The sequence below is a fragment of the Myodes glareolus genome, chromosome 1 (assembly GCF_982192425.1).
Source record: "Myodes glareolus chromosome 1, mMyoGla1.1, whole genome shotgun sequence".
NCBI lineage: Eukaryota > Metazoa > Chordata > Mammalia > Rodentia > Cricetidae > Myodes > Myodes glareolus.
The window spans coordinates 40,463,558-40,483,815 of NC_142026.1; the positions used below are offsets into that span (position 1 = coordinate 40,463,558).

At 38.0% G+C, this 20,258-nt stretch overlaps 1 protein-coding gene across 1 annotated transcript in view; it reads right to left on the reverse strand.

Annotated features, from left to right (window-relative positions):
* Positions 1–20,258, reverse strand: part of LOC125405498 (uncharacterized) — a 141,519-nt gene that overhangs the window by 92,792 nt on the left and 28,469 nt on the right. Inside the window, exons 2-3 of the mRNA XM_087908296.1 lie at positions 14,802–17,126; positions 12,336–12,527 (exon numbers count right to left, since the gene is read on the reverse strand). Coding sequence (XP_087764422.1) covers positions 12,336–12,527; positions 14,802–17,126 — 2,517 coding nt within the window. The remainder of the gene's footprint in view (positions 1–12,335; positions 12,528–14,801; positions 17,127–20,258) is intronic.

Consider the following 20,258-nt stretch of genomic DNA (forward strand, 5'->3'; position numbering starts at 1 on the left):
ACTGTAGAGAAGGGTCAGCAATTAGGAGTGCTTACTGCTCATTCAGAGCACCAGAGTTCAGTTCCCAGCATCTACATCTAGTGGCTCAAATCTGATTGTAACTTTAGCTCCTGGGATCTTTCACTCTCTGCTGACCTTCACGTGCACTGCACTGACATGCACACACCCAAACAGACACACACAAATAAAAATAAAATTAATCTTAAAAAATACAAATATTGCTTCAGAGTCTGTGTTGTGGGAGTCTGGGCAGTGGATAAGTATGGAAATACTTTAATCAAAGAAAAATGCTTGCTTTGAAAAACAATATATTACTATTTATAGGTCAAGTTGAAATCAGAGAAGAATAGGAAATTAACTTTAAAAATCCAAATCATGTCCTTCTCTTTGTGCTAGAAGAGACACTACTAAGTGTATTTCTAGAAATCTCACCATGGTTTACAGAAATAGTTTCATCTATTAGATCTATAGATGTTTAGTGCTTTTTCTGTGTGTAGGCATATCTTGGATACTGTGGAAAGTTGTGTCCATAAAAGAAATGAGCTTATCTTTCCACATTACCTTCCTTGTTTCTTTGTGCCCTGGTTAGGAGGTTCAAACTGGAGGAAAACCCTCCTCCAAGCCTTTCAGTTTTTCATGCAGACAGGGTTGAAAAATCACACTTCAGCATCAAACGTTAATTTCAAGAAAACTACAGCATTTATTTGCATTCTTAAATAGCACCAGGAGTCGGAGGACATGAACAGCACAGCAGCTCTCTCTGATTTGTAAAACAGAAAAGCACAGGCTGACCTCCCAATGTCCTGTTCCTCCTGTCTCAGCTCCCCAAATCCTAGGACTAAGTCCTGGGATTATAGGTAAATGCTGCAGTAATCCTCCTTAAAGCATAATAGAAGATCTTACTTCCTTCTCTGGTTCTACTCATACACAGTAGTAGTTTCCACACCTTTCTCAGAAAGTCTCTGGGTGAAATCTCTTATTCCCATCCTCACACAACCTAGACTTCTGCTAGGGTTAGGTAGATAAGTTAGTCCCTTTCCCACCTCCCTAGACAAGTATTGGTCCTCTGATCTCTGAGTTTTCCCTCTGGAGAATCATTCTTCATGGTTCTTGTTCATCTCCACTTTTGCTTTCTTAGTACTAGACTGAAAAGAATAATTATTAGTCATTTTCCTAGCGAAGAGGCAGATGAACAATAGATTTCCAACTTCTCCATTTGCTTATCTTACGTGAGACTGTACTAGACACTTGACAACTTGGGTAGTTTCAGGCACATTTTCTCACTCGCTGAATTGATTTGAAATAAATGCCCTCGTCTTCTGAGCCAGGCACAACTTTGTGTACATTGGGGATAGAATGATGAGTGAGACAGGGATCGTGGTGCAGTGTGAGGGTTCAGAGAAAGCCAGAGCAACTAGTTGTAAACAGAGGCATAGCCAGAAAGTATATCACTATAATCCATTCAGAGAATCAGGTGAGGAAGAGGAGGTGAACACACAGGGGGAGGGAAGCACTTTTATCATAACAATTTAAGTCTAAATGACAAATTTGACATTTTTTGAGTATTAATATAACACCCAAAGTATAAAAATACTACACCTGCTCCACTAGGGAGGTCCCAGTCAGAATGTAGGTACACTACAAACAGTGTATAGAATAATATAGAATTATGATAGGTTAAATAGATATTTATCCTAACAGAATTTTGCTTTTACATTTGGACCCATTTACATTTGGTATCTCCAGATACCTTATAATATCTTTACAAATACTCTGAAATCCCCTAAAATAAGAAATCTGAAATAAATGTATTTAGAATATGATACTTTCTTCCAAATAGCATGTTTTAAAACACTTAGAAATTGTTTTAAATAAATCTTAGTGTGATATTTGATTGGGACAGGAAAAGTAAACCAAAAGTTTTACAATAATGTGTAAATATGCCTTTTTGAGCTCTAAGGCTAAATTAAAGATTTGTTTTAAGCTATAATGGCCATTTTAAAGTTTAGGTACATTTTCTATATTCTGTACCTCAAAAATTCAGTTCCTAAATGTTCATTGATGTAGCTCACATAGATTTCCTGGACAACTGGTTTATCTACACTATTTATCCCTTCAGCAGTAAATGCCTGTATTGGATGTGCAGTTTTTCCTTGGCATGTGAGGGCCTGAGGGCTGGGCTTTATATGGATCTTTGCTTTAATCAATATGTATGAGGATGATCAAACAGCTCGCTCACTTACCAACAGATGTGATTCTGTGGATGAGTAGCTCTGTAGTCACTCAGTTAGCAAGACAGAGCTAATGAACATACCCTTACATAAGCGGAGACATAAAATTTGTGTTAAACGCCAATGAAGCAGCGAGCCACACACCTGCTGAAAATTTATAGCTGCTCTAGGGCTCAGCATCTGCTCCATGTTGAACCACGGTCTAAGCAGGCTAGTCCAAATAACTCTTTGTCAGAAAAAGGTTGCTACCAAATTAGGTTTGCTAGATTAAACACTTAACAAATGAGCATTTCAAACATGAGTTATTAAATATTTTGATATTACTGAAATTGCGTCTTAACTCTTTCTTTATCAAAAAATACAGGTATGTTCTTTTCCTTTCATTTTTAGTTTTGTTCTCATAATGATAATAATAGTGATGAATAATAATAATTGTTAATAGTTTTTTTTTAAAAAAAAGGACCAGAATATGCATAAGTTAGCTCTGAGCACCTTAGGTACCCATACTCTTTTTTTTCATTATAGAGTATCATTTGAAGAAAATGAGGATGTGGTATGGAAGATGCAAGGCCCTGTTTGATTGTCCCAAAGAGCCAAGGCTTTTATTTGAGTTTCAAGCAGATCCAGTAATTTGCTGGTTTTCATAAGAGCATGTGTTCCAGTTAGGCTGTCTGTAGTTGAAACTCAGTTCTAAGGCTAATTATGTGTAGCTGAATGACTTTGAACCCATCACTTATCCTTTGCAAGAGGCCCTGATTAGAAAAATGAGGTTTAAATACAGTAACATAACTCATAATTTTACTGGGAATGTCAATGAGAAGGCACATGGTTAGTGGTTTAGCATAGAACCTGGCATCAAGTAGGCACATCACCATCCTTAGACCTTGCTATTAAAAGTTTTTAGATAGATATTATTTTATTTTATATTAGATAGATTTTTATTTTACTTTATGGGTATGAGCTTTATATGCATGTATGTGTGTGCAACATGTACATGCCTGGTGCCCACAGAAGTTGGAAGAGGGCAGGGGAGCCCGGGAATTCCATATGGTTTTGAAACATCTAATGCGTGACTGGAATAAACATGGGTCCCTTGCAATAGCTCTTAACCTCTCAAATACTCTCCAGTCCTCTCAGCTTTATTAGAAGTTAGAATTAATTCCCTTGCTTCCTCTCTTTTATTTTCCTCCCTCCCTCCTTTCATTCTCTCCCTCCCCTTTCTTCCTTCCTTCCTTCTTTCTTTCCTTCCTTCCTTCCTCTCTCCCTTCCTTCCTTCCTTCTTTCCTTCCTTCCTTCCCTCCACCATCTCTCTCTCTCTCTTTTTTCTTCCCAATTTCTTTCTCAATGGCAACTAACATTTTAAAAGTACAGTCCTATAAGAATTTTATTAACTGAGTGAAGTATGAGAAATGCTATGAAGTATTCTCACATGATTAAATCCAAATTTCTGCCACATCTGATTGTGATAGGGGGCCATTAAAGATTATAAAATATCAGAGCCCCATTTCCCAGTCCCTTACCACTTCCATTACTAACCTTCAAGTTATTTACCTCGTACACCTTAGTCAGCATTGCCCACAGTCAGGTGGCTTGATCAACTGTGTCAACACACATAAACATGTCATTCTTAATGTCTTTTCCAGTTATCACGTAGGAAGTCAGAGATGAGCAAGCTTAACAGGGTGAAAACGCCAGCTGTAATGATGCTCAATAAAACTGTCAGGTTTTACATCCTATATTAGTAGCATGCTTTGAGTCTACACATGAGAAAAGAATTCAAACCGCACATTAAACAACACTAACCCAAGCTGCACTGACTGAAATGCAGGCTGTACTGAAGAATTTCTCAATAACGATAGCATGCTTTCAATATGTCTGTGGCTTCGAGAAGGTGAAAGAGAAGTGGCAGACTCTTGTTCTCATGATAACATGAACAAAATTGTTAGGATAAGTTTTCATTCAAAACGAAACTTCCCCCAAAGAGAGGACAATCATTGTTTAATTAAAATTATTATATTTGGGCATTAAATTTGAATTTACATTAGCATTACAGCTGATCTTGTATTATTTCAAGTGGAGCATTGGAAAATGTGTTAAATAGCTTTCCAAATTGGAAAGAAAAAGCATTCTCTGATTTGCCAGGCTTTCCAGTTTTCATTGTATAAGTATTCCCAGCATGGTCAGTATTGCTGAGCTGTGGTGTAGAAACCACTCACAGCTGGCTTTGTGAACCACCACGAGATGACTCCAACACACGTGTTATTTTTTCTTATTTCATGAAGTGCAAAGCAGACATGACTGCCTATGAGCTGTAGAATGGAAAAATTTGCCACTAAAATGAAAGAAGACCCTTGCTATAATGTCAAGTCACAGAAGGACACACTGTCCTAGAAAGACCCAGACCCCATCTCTATGACACTTTAAGGCCATTTCTAGTTAAGCAAACCAGCGACGTTCCCACTAGACTTGCTTGATACATAGATGACTGATGACAGTGAAGGGTTACCGATCATATACAGCGAGAAGAAAGGATTTTGAGTACTTTCACAGCAAAGAATTTATAAATTCATGAAATGACAGATAAGCTCAGCCTGATTTAAAATTTTTGTCACCATTTATTAAAACATCACACAAAATTTGTAAAGTACTTTTATGCTGACTTTAGAGTAAATTTAATTGAAATTTTTCCATGTGTAGTAGAAGCTTTACTGTCTGTAATCAGCCTATATTTGTAACTACATGTAAATTTTTGTCTCTTCTTTTTACAATTATAATAAAATTATCCATCCCCCAGTTTCCTTGCTTTTAGGTTAGGAAGATGACTAGATGCTGGTTGCTGTCTTGGTGTACTGATGATATTTTATACAGGTTGCATATACAAACTGCAGATGAATGTTCCTGATATCCCTGACAAACACACACACACACACACACACACACACACACACACACACACAAAACATTTATTTCAAGGTCCAATAAAAACACCAGAAAGAAGAAAAAAAGCAATAAATAAACACGGAGTTTACAAGGGAAGCACTTTTGTAAAGGGATGCTGCTGATGGCTACAAGGCAAAATCAGTGCCTCATGAGATTTGCAGGTAAATGATGGAACTAGAAAAAAACATTACCATTGAGGTATCACAGACCTAGAAAGACAAATATAGTGTGCATTCACCTATAAAGACATTAGCTGTTAAGTCAATGTCAACCAAACTACAATCTGTTTTGCCACAGAAGTTAGATATAAAATAAGGTCCTATAGGGTACAAATAGATCTTGCTAAAAAAATAAGTAGAATAGATAGCTATAAACATATGGTGGTTTGAGAATCAAGTATGGAAGGGTAAGGAAGAGGGGGATAATGGAGAAAATATGACGAGAGACAGCTAAAACTGTAGGTTATTTGAAGGGTAGTATGGAAATTTAATACAGTAAAAGCTTCATAAAATATAGACAAAAATAAAGGCAATCTAAATAAAATTGCAAAATTGTGATGACAGAGTCTAACTGAACATCTTTTGTCAACAAATGAAGCTTTCAGTTCCAGAATTGGGTTTTATGCAATCGAGTTGCTAGCCATAGGAGTCCTATGGAAATCCCCCAAATAATTGAGGCTGTTGTTAAGATTGTAGGCTCATTCCAGAAACTAATGGCAAGGCCCTGGGGCTGAAGGCAACATATGTTCTCACTGAACATAGAGAAATTGAGCTGGTGCCTATGTAGTGCCTTTACCCCTGTGTTCTAGCATCTTTGTTGCAAGAATGCCCCTCTAATACTACCAAAGGCGAAACATAAAACCAAACCAGCCACAAAACCTTTGATCTATAATGGTGTCTTATCTACAAGATAAGTTAGAGTTAGGGCGGCACAAATCCAATGTGTTTATTTAGTTTTATCTTATTATATTTTATTTTATTATCATCCTTTAGAATTTTTCTTGTTTTCTAATGAGAGAGAGAAAGGCAGTGGATCTGCATGAGTGGATGATGGGGGAGAAGTGGTAAGAGTAGAAGGAGGGGAAATTGTAAACAGGGTGCAAAATGTGAGAAAAAAATCTATTTTCAAAAAAAGAAAAAGGAGGGAAGAAGGAGGAGAAGGAAAAGGAGGAAAAGGAGGAGGAAGAGAAGGAGAAGAAGAAGAAGAAGAAGAAAAAGAAGAAGAAGAAGAAGAAGAAGAAGAAGAAGAAGAAGAAGAAGAAGAAGAAGAACAAGAAGAAGAACAAGAACAAGAAGAAGAAGAACAACAAGAAGAACAAAAACAAGAACAAGAACAAGAAGAAGAACAAGAAGAACAAGAACAAGAGAAAGAATTTTTCTTATCTGGTCTGAAATTGCTCCCTCTGAGATCCCAAACAACCTAAGCAAAACCCTAACACCAACAATGTGAAAGCACTCCTTTGAATTGTTGGTTAAGTTTGTCCAAGAGATTCCCCAAGTACTATAGACTGTTGCTATTACCCTTTGCTGCTTCCCAGGGTTGACAGTTTAAACTCTAGTGTTTCAGACGCTATGCTTCAGACACAGATCCCAGAACTGGAACTGACCTAAACAGTTACAGAAAGGTCCATGAAAGCTTCCCAAGGAGGAAAGCAATCAATAGTCTTTCGCAGAGGTAAGACTACTGAATGCTTATGAATCACAACAATGACCTGGATGGTATGAATATGTAAGGTGCAGTAGTGACACATATACCTGGGTGGTAACCAACAAGTCTCTATTCATCCCACCTGACAGGAAGGAAACTATGCCTGGGACTGAAAATCTATCCTGCTACTCAGACATGGATCTTGGAAGAGAATCTACAACTACCACTTTACTAAACCAATATAATCCCAACTACATTCTTAATATTTGTCCTTATATTTATTGATAAGTATAATCTTTTTAACATTAAGAAACATCTCCATCTACAGAAGAAAGAAAACTACAGGATACAGTAATGACACTTGAGATACTTCTGTCATGTTATGAGAATGAATGATGTCAGATACCAGAAGAGAGCATTGCTTAGAGGAGTGCACAGGAAAAGACAAAGAACATAAGGTCCCCAAAACGCTGGATAGAGAGCAGAAAGGAAGACTGTGGAATCTTGGGTATGACAATAACACAAGCATCTAGGACTGCCCAGGATAGGAACAACTGGAGAACCACCATAAACGGGCTGCCCACACATGCTTAAGCATGGCTGGGGCATAAATGACGAATTATGATGATGATAATCCTTACTCTTCATCAAGGAAACCTCTCTTTGTTAAAAATAGAGACCATCACAGAAGACCCATGGTCATTCAAATGTAGAGTTATTCAGCCCAACCCCATCTATAAAACACTCCCACACCTAAAAGGGAAGAAAATGGGGTGAGGATATTGTAAAAGCTTGAAAAATCAAGAAGCTGTCTGTGAGATTGTGTTTTCTAAGAATGTCAGAAGCTACACTCATAAAGTCTCACCAACATGACGGCCTACACGTGAGCTGAACAAGGACAATAGACGTGCTATAAAGGATGGAGGAAAGCCCAGGAGGACTCAGCCCTTCACAAAGAACTACAGACAACTAAGGGATGCTGAATGGGATGAGCACACCAATTGCTTACTTCGTTACAAACAGGGAGCCCTGAAAACACATGCAACATCACACCGAGCAAGTTGTGTAGGAAGAATATCCATGTGCAGAAATATGCACATGTGCATGTAACAACAGACAATTGAAAAAGAGGCCATGGATTTGAAAGAGAGCAAGGAGTAGTATACATCAACAAGAAAAAAGAGCAAGGGGAATATCTATCAGCAGGGAGTAGTGTATCAGTGGTCAGAAATGTGGAAAGGTAAAGAGGAAAACGATGTAGTTATCTTTTAATCTCAAAGAATAAGCGAAGTTATTACAAAAGAGAAACATCAAACCAACAAAACCAAATAAGCCAAAACAGCATAACAATTCTTCAAGAGAAACCAGCAGCAGACAATATATTCCTTTGGACTCTTTTTACCTTTAAAATTCCTTATACTGGTATTCATGCTTCTTCTAAACCACTAATTCATAACTCTTACCTATCATAACCAAGATCTCACATTGAAAAAAATCTTAAAAATTTTTAAATTCCAATAAATTTCAACTTTGTCTCTCTACTTCTGAGTAACTATAAAGGCTATGTTGGGGGGATTACTTATTCTTATAGGCATAATAACCCAGAACTGGCTTATTGATAGGTGGTTTACAATAGCATCAGAATGTGAAGTGCTGGTTCAGTATAGGATTATGGTAGAAAAAGATGGTTACCTTTTCATGGCTAACTTAAAGATAATTAATAAGAACATTCACAAAATTTGGACAGGCTTTAAGGAAACCAAGTATGCTGAATTTGAATTGATAATAGCCTACCTAAGGACAAAAAAGAGTGGGTAATATCAGTTCCAAGAACTTAACATCACAGAACGCAGTATGGTGTGGGTTACTGTATAGGAACATTACACACACACACACACACACACACACACACACACACTGAAAGAGAGAGAGAGAGACAGACAGACAGAGAGAGAGAGAGAGAGAGAGAGAGAGAGAGAGAGAGAGAGAGAGAGAGAAGAGAGTGTCCATGCCCTCCCACACAGAAAGATCAGGAGCAATATTGGTTGGCCCTTACTCACATCAGTAGTCTCTTGATATTACTACCAAACAAACCTAATAAAAAGCCAGAGATCCCCTTGACATGGGTCGAAGAGGAGAGACTCTTGTGCTAGACAAAAAGTGTTAGAAGTGTAGAAAAGGATCCCATAGGGGCAAATGAAAGGTGTTTTCTGAGATGATTTCAGGATAGTGGGAGTAGGCACAGACTATAGCCTCTCATTTTGATAGAAACGTTATAAATCATGAGTGTAATTATCTCCTCATTTCTGCAGGGTTTAGATTAGAAACACTGGGTGTTCAGTTCCACATATTTAGAAGCAGAATTTATATCTGAACTTTTTGCACAACAAAAGAATGAGGTGTTTAAAAGACCAGATAAGTGTTAGAGAAAGGATAATCTGTCTCCCACCCTCTCTCTGTGTAGTGTGTTGTGAGATGCATAAATGAGTATTTGAACAGGAGAAGAATTCACATTATGCCATGAGCAATGTAACACCCGAAACCCCGATACAGTCTATAAACTATGATGTGAAATCTCAGCATTGACTATATTTGAGTGTTTTGGTACAGGATTATATAAATATCACCAAGAATGTTGAAAACGTAAAAAGACAAGAACTAGAGAGACCCAAGGTACAAACAAGACAGTGATAATTTGGGGTACCATCAAAAACTACAAGGTAATTTTATGTATACAGTCACCCCATTTTGAGGTCCACCATAATACAAACAGCAGCAATATCTATACCTAATCTGGAAATGCAAAATATTTGCTATTAAGAACAGGAGACACAGTGGGAAATGGAATCTCATGGGCCAGAGCTAAACAAGTCACTGCAGTGGGAGAATTACTGTAGTGAATGAAGCAGAATCAATTCACGATATTTCATTGCCCACATACTTTGTCCAATTGGAGGTAATGTACCAAATGATTAATATCCAACTGAAACCCAAAGAGAGACAACAAACTCAGCCAATGTGAAATGTGTATTAGTAAAAGTAGTAGCTTATCAATAATAAGTTTAAAATTTCAGCCAAAATAGTTAGTTAATATTCTCAAAGGCATAAAAATGAGAATCCTCCAAAAAGGAAAGTTAGTCTATAAAAAATTAAAATAGAGTGTTCACACTTGATGGTGCACACGTTTAATCCCAGTACTGCCAAAAGCAGGCAGATCTCTGCCAGTTTTAGGCCAGCCTGATCTACACAGGAAGTCTAGAACAGTCAGGGCTATAGAGAGAGACCCTGATTTATATATTTTTTATTGTTTTTAGAGTTATACACTTTTACCCACTTCCTTCCTTTTCTCTCCCCCTTTTCTACCCTCTCCCATGGTCCCCATGTGAGAGACACCCTGTTTCAAAAGACCAAGCTTCCCATCAAATAATCCCCAAAGAACTATAGTTGCAAAACAAAAAGGAGACAACAATTTTAAAACAACAGGCAAAAACCTAAGAAAGACTTATATGTGGGCTGAATTACGAGGATAACAGAGCATTAGATTGTCATATACTGTGGCAAGGACAGATGAGGGGAAACATTGTAGGAAGAAGCTGTTAATGTGTGCAGGGAATGTATCCGAAAGTTAAACGTCCATTAGAAATAACGCCAGTAAGACACAGACCAAAAGAGAAAGGAACAAAAACAGACGAACAGCTGAGAAGCTATGAGCTGAAGACAGCTATGAGGGAGCAAATACGAATGAGCTCCTGGGGCCAAGCATGACGAGATATTTTAAAAGCATATTCTGAAATTCATATGAGAAGTCAAAAAGAATAATAAGGATGATGAGAACAATCCTTAATGTACATGAAACAAAACGAGATTAATGACAGAAGTCATGAAAATCATATTGAACGGAAATTCTTCACTGGTACTGCAGTTAGTAGGGCAATGACCCAGTTTCTTACATGCTTTGAGTCTAGAATTCAGTACCCAATTGTCACTAAAGTTAAGAGGGAAAAAATACTTCAAGATACATAATAAATCAGTTTTTCTTTCTACATGGCTTTTCTTGAAAAAGTTATTAGGCTTTTATTAAAGAAAGAAAACTAATAAATCTTGTTAAAATGGTGAGGAAAATCAATGATACATATTAACAATATAGTTTAAAAAATATGTACAAGATCTCATAATATATAAATAAAACAGTTGATAAAGTAAAAGTGGAGCATAATGTGGAAGAAAATGAACATTAGAACAAATTAGTGATGCGGTAGGATCAGAGCTTTGGGAGTGTAACAAAAGCTATGTGTTCTTGGGTACGTGTTTCAAGTGCATATGAACAACTGGAAAGATTGGAAGCGTCAAAGACAGCAGTATATGCAGAGTACAAATGACCCAGTTTCAACTGTAGTTCCTTGCCGCCTGACATAAAGAAAGACCTGGAGAGTTAGGTACAGCTCAAAGGACAAAACTAAAAACTCTCACAACAAAACAAAGCATTTACATTTCGTTCTTTGTGATCACATGAATATAAAGTTTTGTGCTGGAAATATCATAGCATTTGAGTTTTCACATTACTTATAATCTTCCCCCACATATATATGACTTCTTCCAAACCTTGGTCTTTGTCAGGCTACTGTTTTCTTCTGGGAAATGAATGGCACCCCTGCCTGTGGTGACACTTGTGTCATTCTGTCAGCTTGTGCCTCACTGTTCTCACCACTGTATTTTCATAATGACATTTTTCTATAGCACAACAATGTATCTTTCTGTTTTCTTCCTTCTAAGAAAATCGCAGTGGACTGAGGTTTAGGTATGGATGTTTTCTCCAAAGCACTTTGCTTTTGTAATTTGCGAACAGCACATACCTACTAGTAAGCCAAGTCTCCTTTAATATCAACAGCTGTAATCTCACATCCAGAATAGTTGTAGCGTCTGCATTTCCTGCCCCCATGTATCGGCTCGTGTTTTGCTTTAGTCAGTTTTCATCAGTAATAGCTTATCATCCATTCTCCACTGTCATTGTCTGGGAGGCTGGGGTACAATGCTGGTTAAGTAACACACTACAGCCTCAAGAAGCGCTATTTCACAAAAATGCAGATCTGTTTTAAGACATTTCATTTAAGAAATATTAAAATGAGGAGACATTTTTCACTTATAATCAACAATATTGATTTTACCCTTTTATTTTATGCAAATTTTATAATACAAATTAGTTTTTTTTTAAAAGGTAGAACACCAATTTAACTCAATAAACAACCCCATAGCTAGCTATTTTAGTATTTAAAGGAAAAGGAAGCCTTAGCAGGTTGCTGCAGGTATATTCTGAAGGTCATTTACCAAGTAGAAATTCCTTAATGTGTAACAAAGTTTTGATTATTTTAAGAAGTATCATTCATGAAAAAATATATATAATCACCACATCACCATGTTAAAAAACCAGGATCTATATCTTAGAGATGAAGGGAAAGGAATTTAATTAAGACAGTGAGTGGCCTCTGTTGTTGCTTAGGAACGCAGGCTGCTACTTACTGGAGCCTTCTGTGAAGCTGCTGATGACAGAACTACCCCCAACCGAGCTGCATCTCTTGCCATCCTTGAACTGCTGCCTCCTGCTGGCCCACTGGTCTATTGCTTCTTCCTGGGAACCATCACTGGCTCTTTCACCTCTTAGAGTCAATTCTTGGGATAGCTTTCGGGGGTTATTGTTTTCCAAATTCTGGTCTAGATGAATACATATTAAAGATCAAAGTAAGACACACCTTCAAGATAGGGCATGAAATAGTCTTTGAAACACAGACAAAAATATCATTCAGATCCTTCATGTTCCACTTGCTAAGTTGGAAAGAGAAACAAAGATGCAAATGAAGATGTATTTAGTCCCAAAGTATTTCTTTCTGTGATTACAAGCAAATAAATTGAATTATTAGGTGACAATATTACCAATAAAATATCACCATGAAATTAAGCTGTAAAAGATTTAAAAGAAAACCTGAAATATGTCAACATAAAATCTAGAAAGCAAAATCATTGTTTAAAATTTTACTTTTTGATACTATACAAAAGCCAAGCAACATAGACTTGAAAACTTGACTTTTTATTTATTCTACTCCTAGAAAAAAATAAATTTTTATAATTTTGTGTTTGTTTCCCTTTAGAATCTTCTCACATAATCAAACTGGTAGAAAACGCATGACCTGCCCTGCATATGTGTGTGTGTGTGTGTGTATGTATGTATATTTTATTTCTGTGTTCTTACTGTGATTACTATATGAGAAAGATAACATAAGGAGACAAGCTAAAAATGAACCTGTTGCTATATAGACAAAGACTGGTCCAAATAGTTTAAGCACCTCATGTTAAGGACCTGAAGAAGCGTGGTGGACCAAGGGTTTAGAAGTTCAAATAGGCCAGCTGTGCCTGAAACTGATTTATCAAGGGAAAAAGAAGTAAACGATTGTAGGACAGACTTTGGATGAACCGTAGAAATGCAGGAAACAGTGGTTGCCGTTGTTCACCAATGAGGCCAATTTCAGTTTATTGAGAGTAATCTCATTTGATTGGATTCTTATTTGAATTTTTTAATTGTATGCAGTGTTGGGAGAGGCAGTACAGGGAACAGCACACTTCTCGGGATAGGAAAACAGCTTGTGGGGGACAGTCATCCAGATGTGCCTGTATCTCCTCCAGGAGGTATAAGTACTAGAGGTTCCCTTGCAGTTCTAAGATAACTATGCACTGACACAAATCTTGAAATTTTTTTCAAAGCTCTAAAACTGGGAGCCCAAGGGAACCTCCTTCAAGTGAACAAATCTTGAATTTATGTTTGCCCTGGTATCTGGAGCTATACAGGTCATGGCAAACAGTCACTGGGATCAGCAGATTTTACATTGGGGCTTTATAAAAAGTAGAAAATTGTACAGTTTTTATATTGTTTTTAGATGATTCATTTTTCAGGAATCAAATTTCATATTTTATGGCAACACATGCAATAGATAATGCTTCTTGTATTATATTTTTACTCCTAAAATTTCAAAAACTTTTGAGTAATTAATTTTGCTCCTGCTTTTAAGTTATTCTATTAAGATTTTAGAGAGAATAGAGGAACAGGAAAGATGCTGTCTTTTATAAGTTTCTTCATTCTCAATCTCATTTCTGAGCATATTCGGTATGCTATCTGCAATTTGAGAGGCAATTTTTACTTATTCAATATGCATTTTTATTTTATGCCATGGAATAATGCTAACACTATATATCAAATAATTTGGACTCATTGAGAAGTTCAAGGATCTTTTATGAAGTGACCAAAGTGATGTTTTGCTGTACCAAGATTGAAACCAGACAGGCAGCATTATGTACTTAAGGACAAAGCTTCCATCTTAGCCCTTTTTGAGGTCTCAGAAGTGCCTGTGTTATATCAATTGTTTGAGCAAGACCAGGTAACACAAAACAAAGGTCAAAGGCCGCTGGAGTTAAAGGTCCAACCAGTGGTTCAGTTAGGATTAGTTAAGAGTGTCTCTGGTTTTTGTCCCTTGCTTTAATGACTATTCCATATGGCCCTAGGGACATGAATGACCTTCTCCATGCAACAGTATAGCAAGGTTAAAACCACATTTTATTATAAGCATATTCCTTCATTCAAACATGCTTACCTTGCAAGGCTGGAAGAAATCATAGATTATTTATGAGAGGCGCAGGCTAATGTTTTAAAGAAAATTTATTTGCCAATATATTGATCTTTTAAAGAGAACACTTTTTATTTTATGATAAGCTACAGCTATAGTTACTTTTCTACATACTACTAATGGGTAGGGTTGATTTATTATGAAGAGACAGGCTGATATATTCTTGTTTGTATTTGTCTAAGACAAAAATACTTAACACATCTTGCAAATAAGAAAAAGATCCCAAGCAGTCAAATGTATTTCACCCAAGACCATTCAAGGCTCACACACATAGCAATGATAAAAGCTTAACATTCTATTTAACCTATTTTACCTTTCAGAGCCTTCTGGGGCAACAGCAATACATCCACAGGGAGATAGGAAGCTTCTGTGGGCTCCCTTTTGTTCTCACTTTCTTCAGGGGTTCCTCTTGATGCAGTTTTTTGGCACTCTGCTGGCTCCTGTTGGAAGTCGTTCAGTCCAAGACTTTTGTCACCTCCATGACTATTCGGAGCTGTCTCACTGCTTAGTGTCTTATCAATAAGAAACAGCTTTTCTGTAGCATGTCCTGTACAGGCAGACTCAATGGAGTCTGGTGGCAAGTCTGTTTGAGAACAGATTTCATTCTGATTCTCACCAGTTAGGTCTTCAACATCCCTGCGGCAAGTACTCTTTACCACTGTTGGTGCCTGATAGTTGTCATCGTCAACATTTTCCAGATAGCCTGCTGGCTCGCTAGGGTTTCTTATTGCCACGGGGCAGTTAGAATCAACTGTGCCTTCACTGCAATTTTGAGTAGTGACTCTCTGGTCTAATTCGCCAGTTATGGAGGCCGTGGCTGGCACTTCTGTTCTGCTGAGGGCTGTCGTCTCTACATGATTTGTATGGCTTTCTGTTGGATCCCATTCCACAGAGTTGTGTATATTGCCATGACACGGGCCCTTCGAAGTTAGGCTGCTGCAGTACGCAAGCCTGGCAATTGGGTCCTGTGTGCTCTCCGTTTCCAATAGCTGTGTGTTTGCAGATGAGTCACTATGTAACATAGCCTCATTAATGTCTCTGAAAGTCATATCATCATGTACTTTCTCCTGCTCTGTCTCAACCCCATCATCTTGGCTAAAGGAAACTGTGTTCTCGGGAGTCTCTACAAGTTCTGAATGTCTGGTGACCTGGTGAGATGAACTGAGCAAAGGAGAAGGTTTCAGAACGTGTTCACTGACGTGGAAAGATATAGAACTTGAGTTAGCACAACCATCTGCTGATCGAGTTCTATCGCCTCTGCAGCTGATGCTGGTTGCTTCTTTTCCCAAGAGCTGCGTGGTCAGAAAAGTCAAAGAACAAAATTCAGAGTCTGAGGCATCCTGAATGGGAATTCCACCACCCATAGTACTTAGGGGACCATTTCTTTCTGCTGTGCATGGCTGTACTTGGGAATCTGAGGTGATATTTTCCCTGACATCAGAGCTGTTTTTCCTCCCTTTATCCACATCCCCAGAATCCCCCAAAGACCTTTCACTTAAATCTGTAGTATTTAAACTTGTGGTCCTTGAGATTTCAGATGAGGTAGGAAGACAAGAGTCAGCTGCGAAGAAATGTTGCTTTGGGGAATTGTCTAGAATAATTTGAAGGACCTTCTGCTGAGATGTGGCAGAATCTCTGTCTTCAGAATCATCTGGGGGAGAAGGCTGTGTGTTGGGTTTCTTTTTCTCTCTCCTGAGAGGTGAGCTTGGAGAAACCACAATTTTGTCTGAATTCTCTTTCTGGGCAGTATTCACACTCCAGGGAGCGTCATGCAAACTGTCTGAACTCCGGTTCTGTTTTTCAAGACTCCAGTTTTCAGGGTGATTTATGGCAGACCGTGAAGGAGACTGACAAGGTTCCTTTTTAGTGCGATTCAAGGACCTTTTCCTATATTTTACCGATTTTCCTATGCTTTTAGGATGAGATAAATTGATGAATATGGTCTTTTTTTTACTTACATATTCAACCATTATTTCTTTACCTACAATGCTTATGTTTATTGACGGGATCTCACTTCTTGAAACCTCTCCTTTGCATGCAGATGGAACCTTGTATTTTAACTCTTCTGCTAATACAGTACTGTATTTAGGGAAGTGGCCCTGAGATCTGGAGCCTCTCTGTACTTGAACAGAATAACGCTGGTGACATGTTGGGCATCGCTTTTTCATGGGAACCTGTGCTCCTGTTTTACAGAAAACACTTTTTGTGGTTTCCACTTGTACATTGAAAGTCCCACATTTGACTGCTGTAATAAATTTGCCTTTTGTTGGCGCAAAGGCTTCTACTGTGTTTGGAATATCCTGTGTTGCGATTTTGCCTGATAATGATTTTTCACAGCCATTAAATACGGCCACTGGTAAGACTTCCTCTAGCGGATGTGAGATGGCCAGAGGAGGGTCATCATTCTCCATCCTCTTGTGTATTTTGCTGTCAGATGGAGGTTGTTTCTCATCTTTGGGGGGAAAAGAGGAATTCTGTTTCCCACTTATAGCAGCAGATATACACTCATCTCCATTTGCCTTTGATTTCCCCAATGTTCCAGTCTGATGAAACACAGCCTCTGAAGTGTGTCCCTTTATGTCCTTTTCAAAATCTTTTACATTTTTTTGACATGCTTGACCAGATGGCTGAGACGTACCTAAAAAGGAAGGGGAGAGGAAGGAAAAATGTTTTATGTTCACTTAAAGAGCAGATGTTTCATATCATATGATGGATATCATTTGTAAGCATTTTGGGTAGCAGTTTCCATCAGTTTTCATGAAAGTCCATTCCAAATGAATGTCTTATTTTAAGTTAATTATCCTGGGGTGCATAAGAACACTTGTTAGCTTAGAAAATAAACTTAATTAGGCTTTATTTAAGGAAAACTTCTGAATGTGAGAGAAGTGCATACTTCAAATGAAATGTATGCAACTAGAATTTAAAGGTAACTTCTTGATAAGAAACAAATTGACTTGTCCTGAAATTTGAATTAAAAATGCTGATAAAGAGATTGGAAGAGAGTCGGTACAACCTGTAGTCTGCCTTTCAAACATATTTCATTGATTCCACTTCCTTCTAGTTTCTAAAGGGTATCTTCACAAACACAAATTCCTGCGGCATCCAGGCAATATTACAAATAATATACAAATACGCTTGGTGTGAATAATTAGCTCTAGCCAATAGTTGCTGTGGGAGAAACAGATCACTAATTGCACATTCTCTCATTTTCCAAGAAAGTACTAGACTCTCTGTTCATATTCTTAATTCTTGAGGGTTGACTCACATTGTTAAACATCTCTATTAATTTGAGGCCAGTGAATGCAGAGCCCACATATGACCCAGGGATTGTCAGGGATTGTGTTCTTCTATTTCAAAGTGCTAATTATTTTACTTTTACTCTAGGAAGTTTGTTAATGTGAACATGAGGGATCTGCTCTTGTACAAAATATGATGGAGAAAATAAGAAGATATAATATTGTATTTCAAATAATACATGAGGAGATTGCTAAAGAAAACAGAAAAGAAGAATGACAGTAGCTACTAGTGCCATGGCAATCAATGAAACAGAGGTTCAATGTTCATAGGGTAACTTATTATTTTGTTTGTTTGTTTGTGCATGCATGCATACATGTGTGTATGTGTGTGAGTGTGTGTGTGTGTGTGATAAAGAGAGAGAGAGAGAGAGAGAGAGAGAGAGAGAGAGAGAGAGAGAGAGAGAGGACATGCATGTGGAGGTCAGTGATCAACTTGCAGTTTGCCTCAGAGATTGAATTCAGGTCACAAACTTTGGTGGCAAGGATACGAAACCATCTTATTGGTCCTGCAAAGAAAATATTTTCTAACAAGCTGATTAACTTAAAATTGATATTAATGTTTTCATAAATTCAACTTAAATGTTATAGACTTAAACATAGTATACATATATTTATGTGGCATATACAATGCGTGTAGCTACATGAATCCCTCCCTACACAGACAGGAAATATCCTTTCACAGAAAAAGGAGAAAAAGAATAGCACAGTTCTTGAAGACTCTGACCATTCCATTTGGCACCCTTCATCCTGAAGGAAGGGCTTCACTTTGACAGTTACTAGGACAACTTCAACAAGCCTGCTGACAATTTGCAAACTATAATGTGGGTACCATGGGAGAGAAGACAGGGAGAAAAAAACTCTCTAAAGTCCATTTACAATAAATTATGCACATGGTAACAGTTTATGGACTAGGAGATTGCCTTCCAGAACTAGAGATTATGATTGATTCTAAAATAATGTATTATATAATAAGGGCAATTCAGTATATAGCTTTTAACATTTGATAATTTTGTACTCATAGTGGTTTTTGATTGACCACATTCCTGATGTAGGATTCCCCTCTGTATGCTATGAGTATGTTTTATTAACATTGGTATTAAAGAAGCTGTTTTGGTCAATGTCTTTGGAGAGTAAAGCCAGGCTGGAAATCTGAACAGAGACATAGAGAGAGTAGGCAGAGTCAAAGAGATGCCATGTAGCTACTGAAGGAGAAAGACTCCAATCTCCAGCCAGAACCTTACCGATGGGCCGCTGCCTAGTAGTGATACACAGATTAATATAAATGGGTTAATTTAGATGTAAGAATTATCTAAAAGTATGCCTGAGTCATTGGCTGAACAATGTTGCAGTTAATATAGTTTCTGTGTGACTATTAGGGTCTTGGGCAGTCTAGAATGAACGAGCAGTCTCTATTTACAAAATGGCACGCCAACATGGGCCAAATATATGGCACACCAACATGGGTCGACTACATCCACATAAAACCTGAGAGAGTTTGGGAAGGAATTCTAGACACACACACACACACACACAAAACAGAGTTAAACATGGCTTCATGGTAGCAGTATTTTCTCAGCTGGGCTCTTTTTGCTAAAAGCAAGCAGAGGCATGGTTCCTTTAAGAAAAGGTTTCGCTTCCCAGAGAGGTGAGTGGGTGCTAGCCTGGGCAGCCTGCCTGCCTGTCCAGGAAGGGAGCACAGCCCTCCCCGCCTCAGCTTCTGCGGCAGGGTCTTCGGTGTTCCAAGGGACCCCTCCCCTCCCCCCACTGCTGCGGGCCCTTTGTCTCCTGAGTCCTGGGAAGACCAGCTAGCCCTGTTGCCCTGCTGAGCAGTTCTTCCCAGAGAGGGCTGAGGAGCTCTATCCAGAGAGTGCTGTGAAGTCCTACCCAGAGAGTGCTGAGGAGTTCTATCCAGAAAGTGCTGAGGAGTTTCATCCAGAGTGGAGGAGATGGGCAGGCGCCAATGCAAGAATTCCTCCAACAACCTGAAAGGCAACATGACATCGCCAGAATCCAGGGAGCTTGAAACTAGAAGAATTGAACACCCTACGCCAGAAGAAATAGAAGAAATTGACTCTAAGCGCTTCTTTATGAAAATAATAGAGGAACTTAAACAGGAGGTGAAAATCTGCCGTAAAGAAATGGAAGATAAGTATAACAAAAAAATTGAGGAAATGAGTAAAGAAATGGAAGAGAAATATACCAAAAAGTTTGAAGAAATGAGTAAATCCGTAAATGAAATTCTGGGAATCCAAGAAAAAACAATCAAACAGGTAATAGAAACAGTTCAAGATTTGAAAACTGAAATGGAGTCAATGAAGAAATCACAAACCGAGGGCCGGCTGGCTATGGAAAATCTGGGTAAACGAACAGAGACTTCAGAAACAAGCTTAACCAATAGAATACAAGAGATAGAAGAAAGAATCTCAGACTCTGAGGACACCATAGAGAAATTAAACACTCTGTCCAAAGAAAAC